The sequence below is a fragment of the Eleutherodactylus coqui genome, chromosome 3, assembly GCF_035609145.1.
Source record: "Eleutherodactylus coqui strain aEleCoq1 chromosome 3, aEleCoq1.hap1, whole genome shotgun sequence".
NCBI classification, from domain to species: Eukaryota; Metazoa; Chordata; class Amphibia; order Anura; family Eleutherodactylidae; genus Eleutherodactylus; species Eleutherodactylus coqui.
In genome coordinates this window covers 310,161,098-310,177,128 of record NC_089839.1, presented here as the reverse complement: position 1 = coordinate 310,177,128, position 16,031 = coordinate 310,161,098, and the positions used below count along the sequence as shown (strand labels likewise).

General features: G+C 52.9%; 1 protein-coding gene and 1 long non-coding RNA gene across 2 annotated transcripts in view; one reads left to right on the top strand and one right to left on the bottom strand.

The window, feature by feature from the left end:
* Window positions 1-16,031, top strand: part of LOC136621988 (uncharacterized) — a 398,847-nt gene that overhangs the window by 332,079 nt on the left and 50,737 nt on the right. The window lies entirely within an intron of this gene.
* The window catches only part of MPL (MPL proto-oncogene, thrombopoietin receptor), a 57,983-nt gene that overhangs the window by 26,744 nt on the left and 15,208 nt on the right, over window positions 1-16,031 (bottom strand). The window contains exons 2-3 of the mRNA XM_066597904.1: window positions 6,744-6,897; window positions 4,186-4,349 (exon numbers count right to left, since the gene is read on the bottom strand). Of these exons, the coding sequence (XP_066454001.1) occupies window positions 4,186-4,349; window positions 6,744-6,897 (318 nt within the window). The remainder of the gene's footprint in view (window positions 1-4,185; window positions 4,350-6,743; window positions 6,898-16,031) is intronic.

The following is a 16,031-nucleotide window of genomic DNA, read 5'->3' as shown; positions in this document are numbered from 1 at the left end:
CACGGCCCACGAACTGCTGCAGGGTCTGACAGAGCAGACCGACCGCTGGCTTGCGCCGCTGAGCCTCCAACCGGGCATGGTCGTGTGTGACAACAGCCGTAACCTGGTGGCGGCTCTGCAGCTCGGCAGCCTCACGCACGTGCCATGCCTGGCCCACGTCTTTAATTTGGTGGTTCAGCGCTTTCTGAAAAGCTACCCACGCTTGTCAGACCTGCTCGGAAAGGTGCGCCGGCTCTGCGCACATTTCCGCAAGTCCCACACGGACGCTGCCACCCTGCGGACCCTGCAACATCGGTTTAATCTGCCAGTGCACCGACTGCTGTGCGATGTGCCCACACGGTGGAACTCTACGCTCCACATGTTGGCCAGGCTCTATGAGCAGCGTAGAGCTATAGTGGAATACCAACTCCAACATGGGCGGCGCAGTGGGAGTCAGCCTCCTCAATTATTTTCAGAAGAGTGGGCCTGGTTGGCAGACATCTGCCAGGTCCTTCGAAACTTTGAGCAGTCTACCCAGGTGGTGAGCAGCGATGCTGCAATCATTAGCGTCACCATTCCTCTGCTATGCATCTTGAGAAGTTCCCTGCAAAGTATAAAGGCAGACGCTTTGCGCTCGGAAACAGAGCCGGGGGAAGACAGTATGTCGCTGGATAGTCAGAGCACCCTCCTGTCTATATCTCAGCGCGTTCAGGAGGAGGAGGAGGAGCATGAGGAGGATGAGGAGGAGGGGGAAGAGACAGCTTGGCCCACTGCTGACGGTACCCATGCTGCTTGCCTGTCATCCTTTCAGCGTGTATGGCCTGAGGAGGAGGAGGATCCTGAAAGTGATCTTCCTAGTGAGGACAGCCATGTGTTGCGTACAGGTACCCTGGCACACATGGCTGACTTCATGTTAGGATGCCTTTCTCGTGACCCTCGCGTTGCATGCATTCTGGCCACTACGGATTACTGGGTGTACACACTGCTCGACCCACGGTATAAGGAGAACCTTTCCACTCTCATTCCCGAAGAGGAAAGGGGTTCGAGAGTGTTGCTATACCACAGGACCCTGGCGGACAAGCTGATGGTAAAATTCCCATCCGACAGCGCTAGTGGCAGAAGGCGCACTTCCGAGGGCCAGGTAGCAGGGGAGGTGCGGAGATCGAGCAGCATGTACAGCCCAGGCAGTGCAACAGTCTTTAAGGCCCTGGACAGCTTTATGGCTCCCCAGCAAGACTGTGTCACCGCTCCCCAGTCAAGGCTGAGTCGGCGGGAGCACTGTAAAAGGATGGTGAGGGAGTACGTAGCCGATCGCACGACCGTCCTCCCTGACACCTCTGCCACCTACAACTACTGGGTGTCGAAGCTGGACACGTGGCCTGAACTCGCGCTGTATGCTCTGGAGGTGCTTGCTTGTCCTGCGGCTAGCGTCCTGTCAGAGAGGGTGTTTAGTGCGGCTGGGGGAATCATCACGGATAAGCGTACCCGCCTGTCAACCGACAGTGCCGACAGGCTAACACTCATCAAGATGAACAAAGCCTGGATTTCCCCAGACTTCTGTTCTCCACCAGCGGACAGCAGCGATACGTAAGCAATACGTAGGCTGCACCCGCGGATGGAAGCATCGTTCTCTCTCACCATCCAAAACGGGGACATTTCTGCTTCATCAATCTGTGTCTAATATTCCTCCTCCTCCTCCTCCTGCTCCTCCTCCTGAAACCTCACGTAATCACGCCGAACTGGCAATTTTTCTTAGGCCCACAAGGCTCAGTCATATAATTTTTCTAAACAATTTTTATATGTTTCAATGCTCTTAAAAGCGTTGAAACTTTAACTTGAACCAATTTTTCGTTAAACTGGGCTGCCTCCAGGCCTAGTTACCACTTAAGCCACATTAACCAAAGCGATTAATGGGTTTCACCTGCCCTCTTGGTTGGCCATGGCCAATTTTTCTGACGTACATTAGTACTGTTGGTACACCAATTTTTGTGGCCCCTCGCCTACAGTGTAATCAAATGAATTTTTAGCCCACCCGCATTACAGCTGACGTTACATCCGCTGTGTTGGGCAATGCAATGGGATATTTCTATGTACCGCCGGTGGCTTCCTGGCACCCACCCATGCTGTGGGTCCACAGAGAATTATAAATGCATCTGTTTCCACTTCTAAAGAACCCCAGTCTGACTGGGGCATGCAGTGTGGGCCGAAGCCCACCTGCATTAAGCACGACATTACTACCTCAGCTGTGTTGGGCACTGCAATGGGATATTTTTATGTACCGCCGGTGGCTTCCTGGCACCCACCCATGCTGTGGGTCCACAGGGACTTCACAATAGGGAGTTGTACCTGCCTGTGTCTATGAATTAAAAACCGCGGTCTGACTGGGGCATGCAGACACCTTGACAGAATGAATAGTGTGTGGCACATAGGTTCCCCATTGCTATGCCCACGTGTGCAGCTCCTGATGGCGGTGGCACAGGATTATATTTCTCATTGCTTCTGTACAGCATTGTGGGCTATCGCCCCGCCCCTTTTGAAGAGGGTCGCTGCCTAGCCGTGCCAACCCTCTGCAGTGTGTGCCTGCGGTTCCTCGTCATGGCAGACGCACTTATAAATAGACATGAGGGTGGTGTGGCATGAGGGCAGCTGAAGGCTGCGCAGGGACACTTTTGTGTGCGCTGTGGACACTGGGTCGTGCGGCGGGGTTGGGCAGCATGTAACCCAGGAGAAGTGGCAGCGGAGTGTCATGCAGGCAGTGATTGTGCTTTGTTGGAGGTAGTGTGGTGCTTAGCTAAGGTATGCATTGCTAATGAGGGCTTTTCAGAAGTAAAAGTTGTTGGGGGGGGGGGGCACTCTTGCCGCTATTGTGGCTTAATAGTGGGACCTGGGAACTTGAGATGCAGCCCAACATGTAGCCCCTCGCCTGCCCTAACCGTTGCTGTGTCGTTCCCATCACTTTCTTGAATTGCCCAGATTTTCACACATGAAAACCTTAGCGAGCATCGGCGATATACAAAAATGCTCGGGTCGCCCATTGACTTCAATGGGGTTCGTTACTCGAAACGAACCCTCGAGCATCGCGATAATTTCGTCCCGAGTAACGAGCACCCGAGCATTTTGGTGCTCGCTCATCTCTAGTTGTGATGCATCACAAGGAACATAACCTCAAGGCCCTGCGATGATGTTAACAGCACGTCTGCGGCAAGCAGGCACCATATATAGGTGTACTGGCTCTATGGGTGGTGTTGTACACCTCAGAGGATGCGGCTACCAGCTGAGTCATGTGACCGGTCCTCTGCGCCCACAGCTGCTTGGCCTTCTTGTAAGACGAAGCTAAAGAAAAAGATTTGCAAGTTCTGGGGTTTCCCCAAACTAATCCCAGTGTATCACATCCTCAGTGCCGCAGACTTGGTGGAAGGACTCTGTTCAGTCCCCCATGTGAGCGTCAGTCTGCCAAGGGTGAGGACTGGAGGGAGTTTTTCAAAGCTGATGTTGCCATGGCTGAGGGGTGAGGCCGGCGTTACAGCGGTGTTACCCACTGAGCCACCATCACAAAACTGGGAATGAGAACCGGGCCGTCTTCCAGTTCCCTCTGTATTCCGGTTCTGATCCGCTGGAGAAATGGAAAATACAGAAAGAGATTCCTTCCGCTTCCACGGATTTCTACGGACTTCTCAGCAGAAACGTCTTTTTTCCAGTTTGTGGTTTCCACGACGGAGCAGCAAAACGCAAATGAAAGCATGAAGGCGGGAGGTCAGCAGATAGACACCGCGCATGAGGAAGAGACCGCACATCGAGACTGCGCAGGAGGAACAGACCGCACACCGAGACTGCGCATGAGGAAGAGACCGCACACAGAGACTGCGCAGGAGGAAGAGACCGCACACAGAAACTGCGCAGGAGGAAGAGACCGCACACAGAGACTGCGCAGGAGGAAGAGACCGCACACAGAGACTGCGCAGGAGGAAGAGACCGCACACAGAGACTGCGCAGGAGGAAGAGACCGCACACAGAGACTGCGCAGGAGGAAGAGACTGCACAGGAGGAAGAGACTGCACACAGAGACTGCGCAGGAGGAAGAGACAATTCCATAATATACCTCCACTGGCTGTTTTGTGGCAGCCTGTACTCTGCAGCCTTCCGGCACAGTATAGACTGCTGCAATAGGACAATTTATATCACTGCAGGAAAGTCTTGAGCTCTTACCAATAAGCGCTAATTCAAATCTGCGGCTGCACAGGGTCCGGTTTGTCTTTTTGTCCTTCACCAAAACATCAAGATCATTGAACAGGATGACGTCATCGTGCTCGCAGACGTAGAGCGTGCGGCTTCCAGTCTGGACTGTGAGGTCACATTCCACCTCCTTTTCCCTGTGGAGAATTAAAATGAGTCTGAGCCATCAGAGAGCAATCACTAAATGTATGGAGGGTGGGGGGGGGGGTCTTACTGATATCTGTTGTAGGCTGGTCTTACACAAACGGATTTGGATAGCGGTATCCACAATCGTCACCTGTGCGGACGATCCGCGGTATTCTGCATCCATTATCAGTATAGAGGATTAGCATGTCTGCTCACGTAAGCGGACAGCGATTTCTGCTTGCGGAAATACAATCGCAGCATGCTTTATTCTTGTGCGGATTCTGCACGGACGGCTTCCATTGAAGTCAATCACCTAGCGAGGGGCTCCCGCATACGGAAACTGACTCATTTGTATGAGACCGGACGTATAAATGTTCAAAACCTGTACGGACCTCGTACTTGTCACAGATGAGGCTTTGTTACAGTTGTATCCAGTGTAGATAATCCTCTATGAGAGGCCGCCTGCACTCGAGCGGAAATTCCACGGCGGGATTTCCCGCAGAATTTCCGCCGCTGGAAGCCTGCATAGGATTGCGGCAACAAATGCAATCCTATGCAGACGTCTGCGATTTGGCCACGCGAAATCTCGCGCGGCAAACAAATCGCGGCATGCCCTAATTCTGTGCGGGCCTCGCAGAGGCCCGCGCAGAAACGTCACTCACCCGCCACCGGCTCCGGTCTGCGCATGCGCCGGCTGCACGCCAGAGCCGGCGGGCACGGGTGAGTACGCGCTGGTCCCTGCAGGCGCTTGGGTCGGGTTCTCACCCCCGGACCCGCCCCGCCTGTCTGCAGGCGGCCAGAGAAACACACAAGCACGAATCTCTCCTCTGTCCGAATAGTTTGTTACAATGTATCAGTTCAAGCAAAGTGTGTGGAGTCCAGGATGTTTAACTCACAGAAGATTATCTAGAAGGGATACAATTATAACAAACCTTCAGCTGTGAGAAGTGTGGAGTCATGATGAGTTCCATCCTTTGTTTACAAACAAGAACAATCAAGGTAACTGACAAATGGTGAAGAATTAACCCCTTAATGATGCAACCTCCTTTTTTCTTTTTGGTTTTCCCCTCCTGTCTGAGGGTTTGTTGTCTTTTGAGGACAAGTTATATTATTCAGTGTTACTATTTAATTTCTAAGTGGAATGAAATGAAAAAATCCAATTCCGCCATCATGTGATCAGTCACATGTGTGGGAGGAGTCTGGGGTCACATGACCAGTGAGTGATCAATGTGTGCAGGACTTTGCTGTGCTGCTTCTGATCCCTGTTGTATGAAGAATGTATGTAGCAGAGCTGTATGTGATGAACATATAGCAGTGCTGTGCATGCAGCAGAGCTGTGTGGCGTATTGTGCCACTCGAAACACTGGTACTATATAATTTCCTAATAGTTACTAGTTAAACTACCAACGACCACTTGACCGTGAGTATGTATGTTTGTGGGTGGGTGGGTGCTTCTCATGCTCCTCCCCCCCTCCCCATTGTGCAGTTTGGACTGAAGGACCTGTGGTGATGTCACTGCTGTGGGAGGAGCCATTGTGCAGTTTGGTAGAAAGTACTGTATACTGGATAAGCCAACAGCAGCCACCAGGACCTGTGATGATGTTACCGTCATGTGATCACCTGTGTGGGTGGAGTCAGGGATCACATGTCTAGGGGCTGATCACTGTATCCAGGGGTCTGCTGAACTGGTAATTTCTGGAAATCAGCATGGATGTACCACAGCTGTGTGTGTGATGGGTGGGAATCAGGATGGATGTATTAGAGCTGTGTGTGTGTGATGTGTGGGGATCGTAATAGATGTACCATGTAGCAGAGCTGTGCGTGTAATGTGTTTGTGTGTGTAATGTGTGGGAATCAAGATGGATGTAGTGGAGCTGTGTGTGTAATGTGTGTTAATCAGGATGGATGTGATAGAGCTTTGTGTGTGATGTACCATGTAGCACAGCTGTATGGCATTGCACCACCAGAAACACTGGTACTGTAATTTACTAATAATTACTAGTTATTTTTAAAGACCTTTATTACTTTGTGAGGCTGCATAGGAGGTACTAGTTATATTAGAAAGGCAAAGGAGTATGAAGCTGAGAGTGACATGCACATGATGGGGGTTCAGGGGGAGGGTAAAGGGGTCCCATGATATGAAGCTGGAACCCCCACCAATCCTGAGAACAGGAGTTCCGAAGATTCCTGAATGAATAGAATAGCGGTCACGCATGTGTTCCCCACTCCATTTCAGTTGAAGCACCCGGCTGTCTCCAGCAGACCCATTGCAATGACTGGAGCAGCGGTGCGCAGGCGTGACCATCACTTCATCCAAGTAGCTTCAGAAGCCCCGGTCTCAGGATGGATGGCATCGCTGCAGTGAGACTCTTACTCATAATGGTCCATCATTCTCAGGTACGTACTTTTCATATGCGTAATAGAAGCCATGGGAGACGTCTTCCCGTCCTGCGCCGTCCGCCATCAGCAGCTCCTCGGCCTCCCAGTAACAAATGACTGTCTCCAGGTTTCTAGAGAAACAATGAGGGACGTCGTGGTCTCCAGATAAGAGGGTGAGGTCTGCAAAACATGAAAAGTGCCCCCAGCATGAGCCTTTAGGGCAATGATGGCGAACCTTTTAGAGACCAAGTGCCCAAACTGCAACTCAAAACCCACTTATTTATTGTAAAGTGCCAACATGTCAGGGGGCGGGGCTTATCACCACGTATGATTTTTACCTCCGTCGTTCTTAAAAGGACAGGGTCGCTTCAAAATAGACCGGGCGCAGATTTTGACTTCTTTTGGATGCGGAATTGCTGTGGAATTTGCCACGGAAATTTCCACTGAGGACATTCTACGGCATTTCCACTTCGTGTAAACATATCCCAGCAGTGATAGTGACCCCCCCAGAGGGGCCCCAGCAGTAAGGGTGACCCACCCGAGAGCAGCCCCAGTGCTAATAGTGACCCCCACAGAGCGGCTTTGGTGGTTATAGTGACCCCTGCACAGCGGCCCCAGCGATAATAGTGACACCGCACCGTGGCCCCAGTCATAATAGTGACATCCCATAGTGGCCCCCCAGTAGTAATAGTGACACCAAATAGTGACATCCCACAGCGGCCCCAGCGGTAATAGTGACACCCTACAGTGGTCCCCAGCGATAATAGTGACACCGCACCGTGGCCGAAGTCATAATAGTGACATCCCATAGTGGCCCCCCCAGTAGTAATAGTGACACCACACAGTGGTCTCAGTAGTAATAGTGACATCCCACAGTGGCCCCAGTAGTAATAGTGACATCCCACAGTGGCCCCAGTAGTAATAGTGACACTTCACAGCGTCCCCAGTACTAACAGTGACATCCCACAGTAGCCAGTAGTAATAGTGACATCCCACAGTGGCCCCCAGTAGTAATAGCGACATCCCAAAGTGGCCCCTGTAGTAATAGCTCCCCCCCCCCCCCGCCCCCGAAGATCTGTTAAATGTAATATCAGCAATAGTTTCTGCTCAAGTGAAATTGGCAATAATACATTTCAGCTTATTGTCAGCATAGGTGGCGCTGCAGAGCATCGTTCCATCTTCTAATTTACATACATTTCCCAGACAAGCATGCATGGCCTTATAAGTCTCCTCATAGATGACTCTCGCTTACGAGAAACTATACCCATCCTGACCCAATCTATTGTCCGCAAAGAGAGGCCAATTACCGACCAATTATGGGGACCCATTAAATTCTAGTTATTCCCCGGATTTTAATTTTATGTTCCAGAGCTGCATTCATTAACTTGCAGCTCCACAGCAGACATTTTCCAACAGTCCCTGCTTGTTCAGTGTTTGTTTATAGCATTTTCTGCTGATTGGCATTCTGAGAATATTCATCATTATAGCAGAATCTGTAATATGACGTGGGCAGTACAGGATCAGTAATGTATATAGACAGTGACTCCACCAGCAGAATAGTGAGTGCAGCTCTGGAGTATAATACAGGATGTAACTCAGGATCAGTACAGGATCAGTAAAGTATATGGACAGTGACTCCCCCAGCAGAATAGTGAGTGCAGCTCTGGATTATAATACAGGATTAGAGATGAGCGAGCACCAAAATGCTCGGGTGCTCGTTACTCGGGACGAAAATTTCGCGATGCTCGAGGGTTCGTTTTGAATAACGAACCCCATTGAAGTCAATGGGCGACCCGAGCATTTTTGTATATCGCCGATGCTCGCTGAGGTTTCCATTTGTGAAAATCTGGGCAATTCAAGAAAGTGATGGGAACGACACAGCAACGGATAGGACAGGCGAGGGGCTACATGTTGGGCTGCATCTCAAGTTCACAGGTCCCACTATTAAGCCACAATAGCGGCAAGAGTGCCCCCCCCCAACAACTTTTACTTCTGAAAAGCCCTCATTAGCAATGCATACCTTAGCTAAGCACCACACTACCTCCAACAAAGCACAATCACTGCCTGCATGACACTCCGCTGCCGCTTCTCCTGGGTTACATGCTGCCCAACCCCCCCCCCCCCCTGCACGACCCAGTGTCCACAGCACACACCAAAGTGTCCCTGCGCAGCCTTCAGCTGCCCTCATGACACACAACCCTCATCTCTATTTATAAATGCGTCTGCCATGAGGAGGAACCGCAGGCACACACTGCAGAGGGTTGGCATGGCTAGGCAGCGACCCTCTTTAAAAGGGGCGGGGCGATAGCCCACAATGCTGTACAGAAGCAATGAGAAATCCAATCCAGTGCCACCTCCATCTGGAGCTGCACACGTGGGCATAGCAACGGGGAACCTATGTGCCACACACTATTCATTCTGTCAAGGTGTCTGCATGCCCCAGTCAGACCGCGGTTTTTTATAAATAGTCACAGGCAGGTACAACTCCGCAATGGGAATTCCGTGTGCACCCACAGCATGGGTGGCTCCCTGGAACCCACCGGCTGTACATAAATATATCCCATTGCAGTGCCCTGGACAGCAGAGCTAACGTCAGATTAAATGCAGGTGGGCTTCGGCCGGTACAACTCCCTATTGTGAAGTCCCTGTGGACCCACAGCATGGGTGGGTGCCAGGAAGCCACCGGCGGTACATAAATATATCCCATTACAGTGCCCAGCACAGCTGAGGTAATGTCATGTTTAATGCAGGTGGGCTTGGGCCCACACTGCATGCCCCAGTCAGACTGGGGTTCTTTAGAAGTGGACACATGCAGTTACAACTCCGTGTGGACCGACAGCATGGGTGGGTGCCAGGAAGCCACCGGCGGTACATAAATATATCCCATTGCAGTGCCCAACACAGCTGATGTAACGTCAGCTTTAATGCAGGGGGGCAAAAAATTAATTGGATTACACTGTAGGCGAGGGCCCACAAAAATTGCTGTACCAACAGTACTAATGTACCTCAGAAAAATTGCCCATGCCCAACCAAGAGGGCAGCTGAAACCCATTAATCGCTTTGGTTAATGTGGCTTAATTGGTAACTAGGCCTGGAGGCAGCCCAGTTAAAATAAAAATTGGTTCAGGTGCAAGTTTCAACGCTTTAATGAGAATTGAAACGTATAAAAATTGTTTACAAAAATGATATGACTGAGCCTTGTGGCCCTAAGAAAAATTGCCCGTTCGGCGTGATTACGTGAGGTTTCAGGAGGAGGAGCAGGAGGAGGAGGATGAATATAATACACAGATTGATGAAGCTAAAAGGTCCCCGTTTTTGATGGTGATAGAGAACGATGCTTCCATCCGCGGGTGCAGCCTACGTATTGCTTACATATCGCTGCTGTCCGCTGGTGGAGAAGAGAAGTCTGGGGAAATCCAGGCTTTGTTCATCTTTATCAGTGTAAGCCTGTCGGCACTGTCGGTTGACAGGCGGGCACGCTTATCTGTGATGATTCCCCCAGCCGCACTAAACACCCTCTCTGACAAGACGCTAGCCACAGGACAAGCAAGCACCTCCAGGGCATACAGCGCGAGTTCAGGCCACGTGTCCAGCTTCGACACCCAGTAGTTGTAGAGGGGAGAGGCGTCACGGAGGACGGTCGTGCGATCGGCTACGTACTCCCTCACCATCCTTTTACAGTGCTCCCGCCGACTCAGCCTTGACTGGGGAGCGGTGACACAGTCTTGCTGGGGGGCCAGAAAGCTGTCAAAGGCCTTAGAGAGTGTTCCCCTGCCTGTGCTGTACATGCTGCCTGATCTCCGCGCCTCCCCTGCTACCTGGCCCTCGGAACTGCGCCTTCTGCCACTAGCGCTGTCGGATGGGAATTTTACCATCAGCTTGTCCGCCAGGGTCCTGTGGTATAGCATCACTCTCGAACCCCTTTCCTCTTCGGGTATGAGAGTGGGAAGGTTCTCCTTATACCGTGGGTCGAGCAGTGTGTACACCCAGTAATCCGTAGTGGCCAGAATGCATGTAACGCGAGGGTCACGAGAAAGGCATCCTAACATGAAGTCAGCCATGTGTGCCAAGGTACCTCTACGCAACACATGGCTGTCCTCACTAGGAAGATCACTTTCAGGATCCTCCTTCTCCTCCTTCTCAGGCCATACACGCTGAAAGGATGACAGGCAAGCAGCATGTGTACCCTCAGCAGTGGGCCAAGCTGTCTCTTCCCCCTCCTCCTCATCCTCCTCATGCTCCTCCCCCCCTCCTCCTCCTCCTGAACGCGCTGAGATATAGACAGGAGGGTGCTCTGACTATCCAGCGACATACTGTCTTCCCCCGGCTCTGTTTCCAAACGCAAAGCGTCTGCCTTTATGCTTTGCAGGGAACTTCTCAAGAGGCATAGCAGAGGAATGGTGACGCTAATGATTGCAGCATCGTCGCTCACCATCTGGGTAGACTCCTCAAAGTTTCCAAGGACCTGGCAGATGTCTGCCAACCAGGCCCACTCTTCTGTAAAGAATTGAGGAGGCTGACTCCCACTGCGCCGCCCATGTTGGAGTTGGTATTCCACTATAGCTCTACGCTGCTCATAGAGCCTGGCCAACATGTGGAGCGTAGAGTTCCACCGTGTGGGCACGTCGCACAGCAGTCGGTGCACTGGCAGATTAAACCAATGTTGCAGGGTGCGCAGGGTGGCAGCGTCCGTGTGGGACTTGCGGAAATGTGCGCAGAGCCGGCGCGCCTTTCCGAGCAGGTCTGACAAGCGTGGGTAGCTTTTCAGAAAGCGCTGAGCCACCAAATTAAAGACGTGGGCCAGGCATGGCACGTGCGTGAGGCTGCCGAGCTGCAGAGCCGCCACCAGGTTACGGCCGTTGTCACACATGACCATGCCCGGTTGGAGGCTCAGCGGCGCAAGCCAGCAGTCGGTCTGCTCTGTCAGACCCTGCAGCAGTTCGTGGGCCGTGTGCCTCTTATCTCCTAAGCTGAGTAGTTTCAGCACGGCCTGCTGACGCTTGCCCACCGCCGCGCGACACCGACTGCTGTCGACGTGCTGCTGCTGACACATCTTGATTGCGAGACAGAGGTTGCGTAGAAGGAGGAGGAGGAGGAGGAGGGTGGTTTAGTGGAGGAAGCATACACCGCCGCAGATACCAGCACCGAGCTGGGGCCCGCAATTCTGGGGGTGGGTAGGACGTGAGCGGTCCCAGGCTCTGACTCTGTCCCAGCCTCCACTAAATTCACCCAATGTGCCGTCAGGGAGATATAGTGGCCCTGCCCGCCTGTGCTTGTCCACGTGTCCGTTGTTAAGTGGACCTTGGCAGTAACCGCGTTGGTGAGGGCGCGTACAATGTTGCGGGAGACGTGCTCGTGCAGGGCTGGGACGGCACATCGGGAAAAGTAGTGGCGACTGGGAACCGAGTAGCGCGGGGCCGCCGCCACCATCATACCCTTGAAAGCCTCCGTGTCCACAAGCCTATACGGCAGCATCTCCAGGCTTATCAATTTGGCTATGTGCACGTTTAATGCTTAAGCGTGCGGGTGCGTGGCGGCGTACTTGCACTTGCGCTCCAACACTTGCGCTAGCGACGGCTGGACGCTGCGCTGAGAGACATGGTGGATGGGGCCGAGGACAGCGGAGGTGAGGGTGTGGGTGCAGGCCAGGAGACGGTAGTGCCTGTGTCCTCAGAGGGGCATTGGATCTCAGTGGCAGGTTGGGGCACAGGGGGAAAGGCAGCGGTGCAAACCGGAGGCGGTGAACGGCCTTCGTCCCACCTTGTGGGGTGCTTGGCCATCATATGTCTCCGCATGCTGGTGGTGGTGAGGCTGGTGGTGGTGGCTCCCCGGCTGATCTTGGCGCGACAAAGGTTGCACACCACTGTTCGTCGGTCGTCTGCACTCTCAGGGAAAAACTGCCAGACCTTTGAGCACCTCAGCCTCTGCAGGGTGGCATGGCGCGAGGGGGCGCTTTGGGAAACAGTTGGTGGATTATTCGGTCTGGCGCTGCCTCTACCCCTGGCCACCGCACTGGCTCTTCCAACCTGCCCTGCTGCTGCACTTGCCTCCCCCTCTGAAGACCTGTCCTCAGTAGGCATAGCAAACCAGGTAGGGTCAGTCACCTCATCGTCCTGCTGCTCTTCCTCCGAATCCTCTGTGCGCTCCTCCCTTGGACTTACTTCAATTACTACTACCTGAGTGATAGACAACTGTGTCTCATCGTCATCGTCCTCCTCACCCACTGAAAGCTCTTGAGACAGTTGCCGGAAGTCCCTAGCCTCATACCCCGGGAACTTTCCAAAGGTTGGGCATCGGTCACGACAAACTCCTCCAGTGGGAGAGGATTCGGAACCATTGCTGCCCATTCTGGGCAGGGGCCCGAGAACAGTTCCTGGGAGTCTGCCTGCTCCTCAGAATGTGTCATTGTAATGGAGTGAGGAGGCTGGGAGGAAGGAGGAGCAGCAGCCAGAGGATTCAGAGTTGCAGCAGTGGACGGCGCAGAACTCTGGGTGGTCGATAGATTGCTGGATGCACTTTCGGCCATCCACGACAGGACCTGCTTACACTGCTCATTTTCTAATAAAGGTCTACCGCGTGGACCCATTTATTGTGAGATGAATGTGGGGACGCCAGAAACGTGCCTCTCTCCTAATCCCGCAGCAGTCGGCTGCGATACACCTGGATCAGGAGCTCGGCCTGTGCCCACTCCCTGACTTGGGCCTCCACGTCCTCGCCCGCGTCCACGTCCACATCCTCTAGGCCTACCCCTACCCCTCAGCATGCTGTATTACCAGTAGTGCAGAAACAGAACGCTGTAATTAAATGTGCCGCTTATTGGCCTGTGGTTGGAGGCTGACTTCGCTTACGGAACGCACAGCAGAGCCAGGAAAGAATTTTGCCCAAGCCTGCTGTAACACTTAGCTGGCTGCGTATTAATTAGGTCTACTTCCCCCAGCAGAGACGCAGTACACTCAGGACGGTCACAGGCAGCCCAAATAGAATGTTTTTTCCAAAATTTTTTTGGAAAAGCCCACTGCCTATATAGACAGTATATCGCTTTCACTGTCCCTGCCTCAGCACTACTGGCCCTAGACTATGTAAAATTACTGCAGACTGTTTCCCTCTGGACAGGATGACAGCGGTGATGTGACGGGCAACGCAGAGCCAGGAAAGAATTTTGCGCAAGCCTGCTGTAACACTTAGCTGGCTGCGTATTAATTAGGACTACTACCCCCAGCAGAGACGCAGTACACTCAGGACGGTCACAGGCAGCCCAAATAGGATGTTTTTTCCCAAATTTTTTTGGAAAAGCCCACTGCCTATATAGACAGTGAATCTTTTTCACTGTCCCTGCCTCACCACTACACGCCCTGGACTATGTAAAATTACTGCAGACTGAGGACGCAATGCTCTGCACGGCCGATATACAAAAAAAAATGTGCAACACTGCAAAAAGCAGCCTCAACAGTACTGCACACGGTCAGATGTGGCCCTAGGAAGGACCGTTGGGGTTCTTGAAGCCTAAAATAACTCCTAACACTCTCCCCATAGCAGCTCCGGCACCAGCAGCACTTTCCCTGATCTCTGTCAGAACGCATCTGTGGCGAGCCGCGGGAGGGGCCGATTTATATACTCGGGTGACACCTGATCTCGCCAGCCACTCACTGCAGGGGGGTGGTATAGGGCTTGAACGTCGCAGGGGGAAGTTGTAATGCCTTCCCTGTCTTTCTATTGGCCAGAAAAGCGCGCTAACGTCTCAGAGATGAAAGTGAAAGTAACTCGAACATCGCGTGGTACTCGTCTCGAGTAACGAGCATCTCGAACACGCTAATACTCGAACGAGTATCAAGCTCGGACGAGTACGTTCGCTCATCTCTATACAGGATGTAACTCAGGAGCAGTACAGGATAAGTAATGTAAGTACACAGTGACTCCACCAGCAGAATAGTGAGTGCAGCTCTGGAGTATAATACAGGATGTAACTCGGGATCAGTACAGGATAAGTAATGTATATACACAGTGACTCCACCAGCAGAATAGTGAGTGCATCTCTGGAGAAGGTTGGGTTTGTGAGAGCTCTGCAGGATCCAGGGTGTGGTCACCAGTAAGAGGAAAGCTTACCCAGCAAAGGCTACAGGTGCTGGGCTTGCTCCAGCCATGGAGTCCCGGACCTCCTCCCTCCGGCCTCAGCCGGGGGGAGGGAGGACTGCACCCCAGGAGGGGAGAACATCAGTTCAGAGTGGCAGCAACGTCACCCTGACTCCCCTGGAGGAGCGTAAAATGACTCGCAGCCAGAGGAAGAGAGTGGAGGACCATGCGGCAAAACAACGTTTGCAGGCAAGTTGGGCTGATCGCAAGGAGGGCGAGTCAGTGACGGATGTGGCAACCCGTATTGCCAAGTACATGAAGGACTTTGGGCATGTCGGGAGGCAGCTGAATAAACATAGGCAAGAGCTGCACGCTGCCCACTATGATGCGGAGCGGGCCAGATCCCGCACCAGGAAGTTAGCCATATCACGGCAGATTGAAGCCTGTGAGGAGGCTATTGACTTTTATGAGGAAGAAAGGGAAAGGATCCTGCAAAGAAGCGGGCCTTTCAAAGAGAAACTGTTAAACGACGAGAGGTTTAGCAAAATGGTGTCTGTGAGCAGTTGTGGCATTAGAGAGCGCTCTGCCAGGTGCTCAAGCAGCAGCACAGGCGAATCAGACAGTGCTGAGGATGGGCGAGCTGGGTGCTCTGGTGAGCAGCAATCGTCGCTGCCAGGTGGGACTACTGGGCCCAGCATCCCAGCTGAACAGGTCAGCCTGCCTCCCACGTCGGGCGAATCTGACCAGGAGGACACTGACGACAGCTGCAGCAGTAGTGGAGAGGGGGCGCTGATAATGCGGCAGATACAGCTGCAAGAGTCCCCAGAGAGGCTGCAGTCCTGCTACTTTGGAAAGGATTTGCCCCCAGAAACCTCAAGCAAGAAGAGGAGGAAAAAGGAAAAAACGTATATTGAAGAAAAGTTCGTTTATGTCACCAAGTACTCTGGTTTGGCTGCAAAGTCAGACCAGGGTGGTAACCCTGAGCTCCTAGTCCCGGGCTCTGTGGTGGGTCCGGTGCAGGGGACTGGGGAAGAGAGGGTTAATGCGGCCCAAAACTCCAAGCCCGCTTGTGCTAGTAGTGGGAATGGAGGAGTAAAGGAGGTGGAGAAGAGCGTTCGGAAAGCAAAGGGTCACGGCCAGTCCAGAGGTGCTGGTGCTGTCGGTCACGTCCCAGTGGGAGGGGGGCGTGATCCGGCGCCAGGTCCCACCGGTAGTGGCTTAGCTGTCCCCCCTGTGTCCCTAAA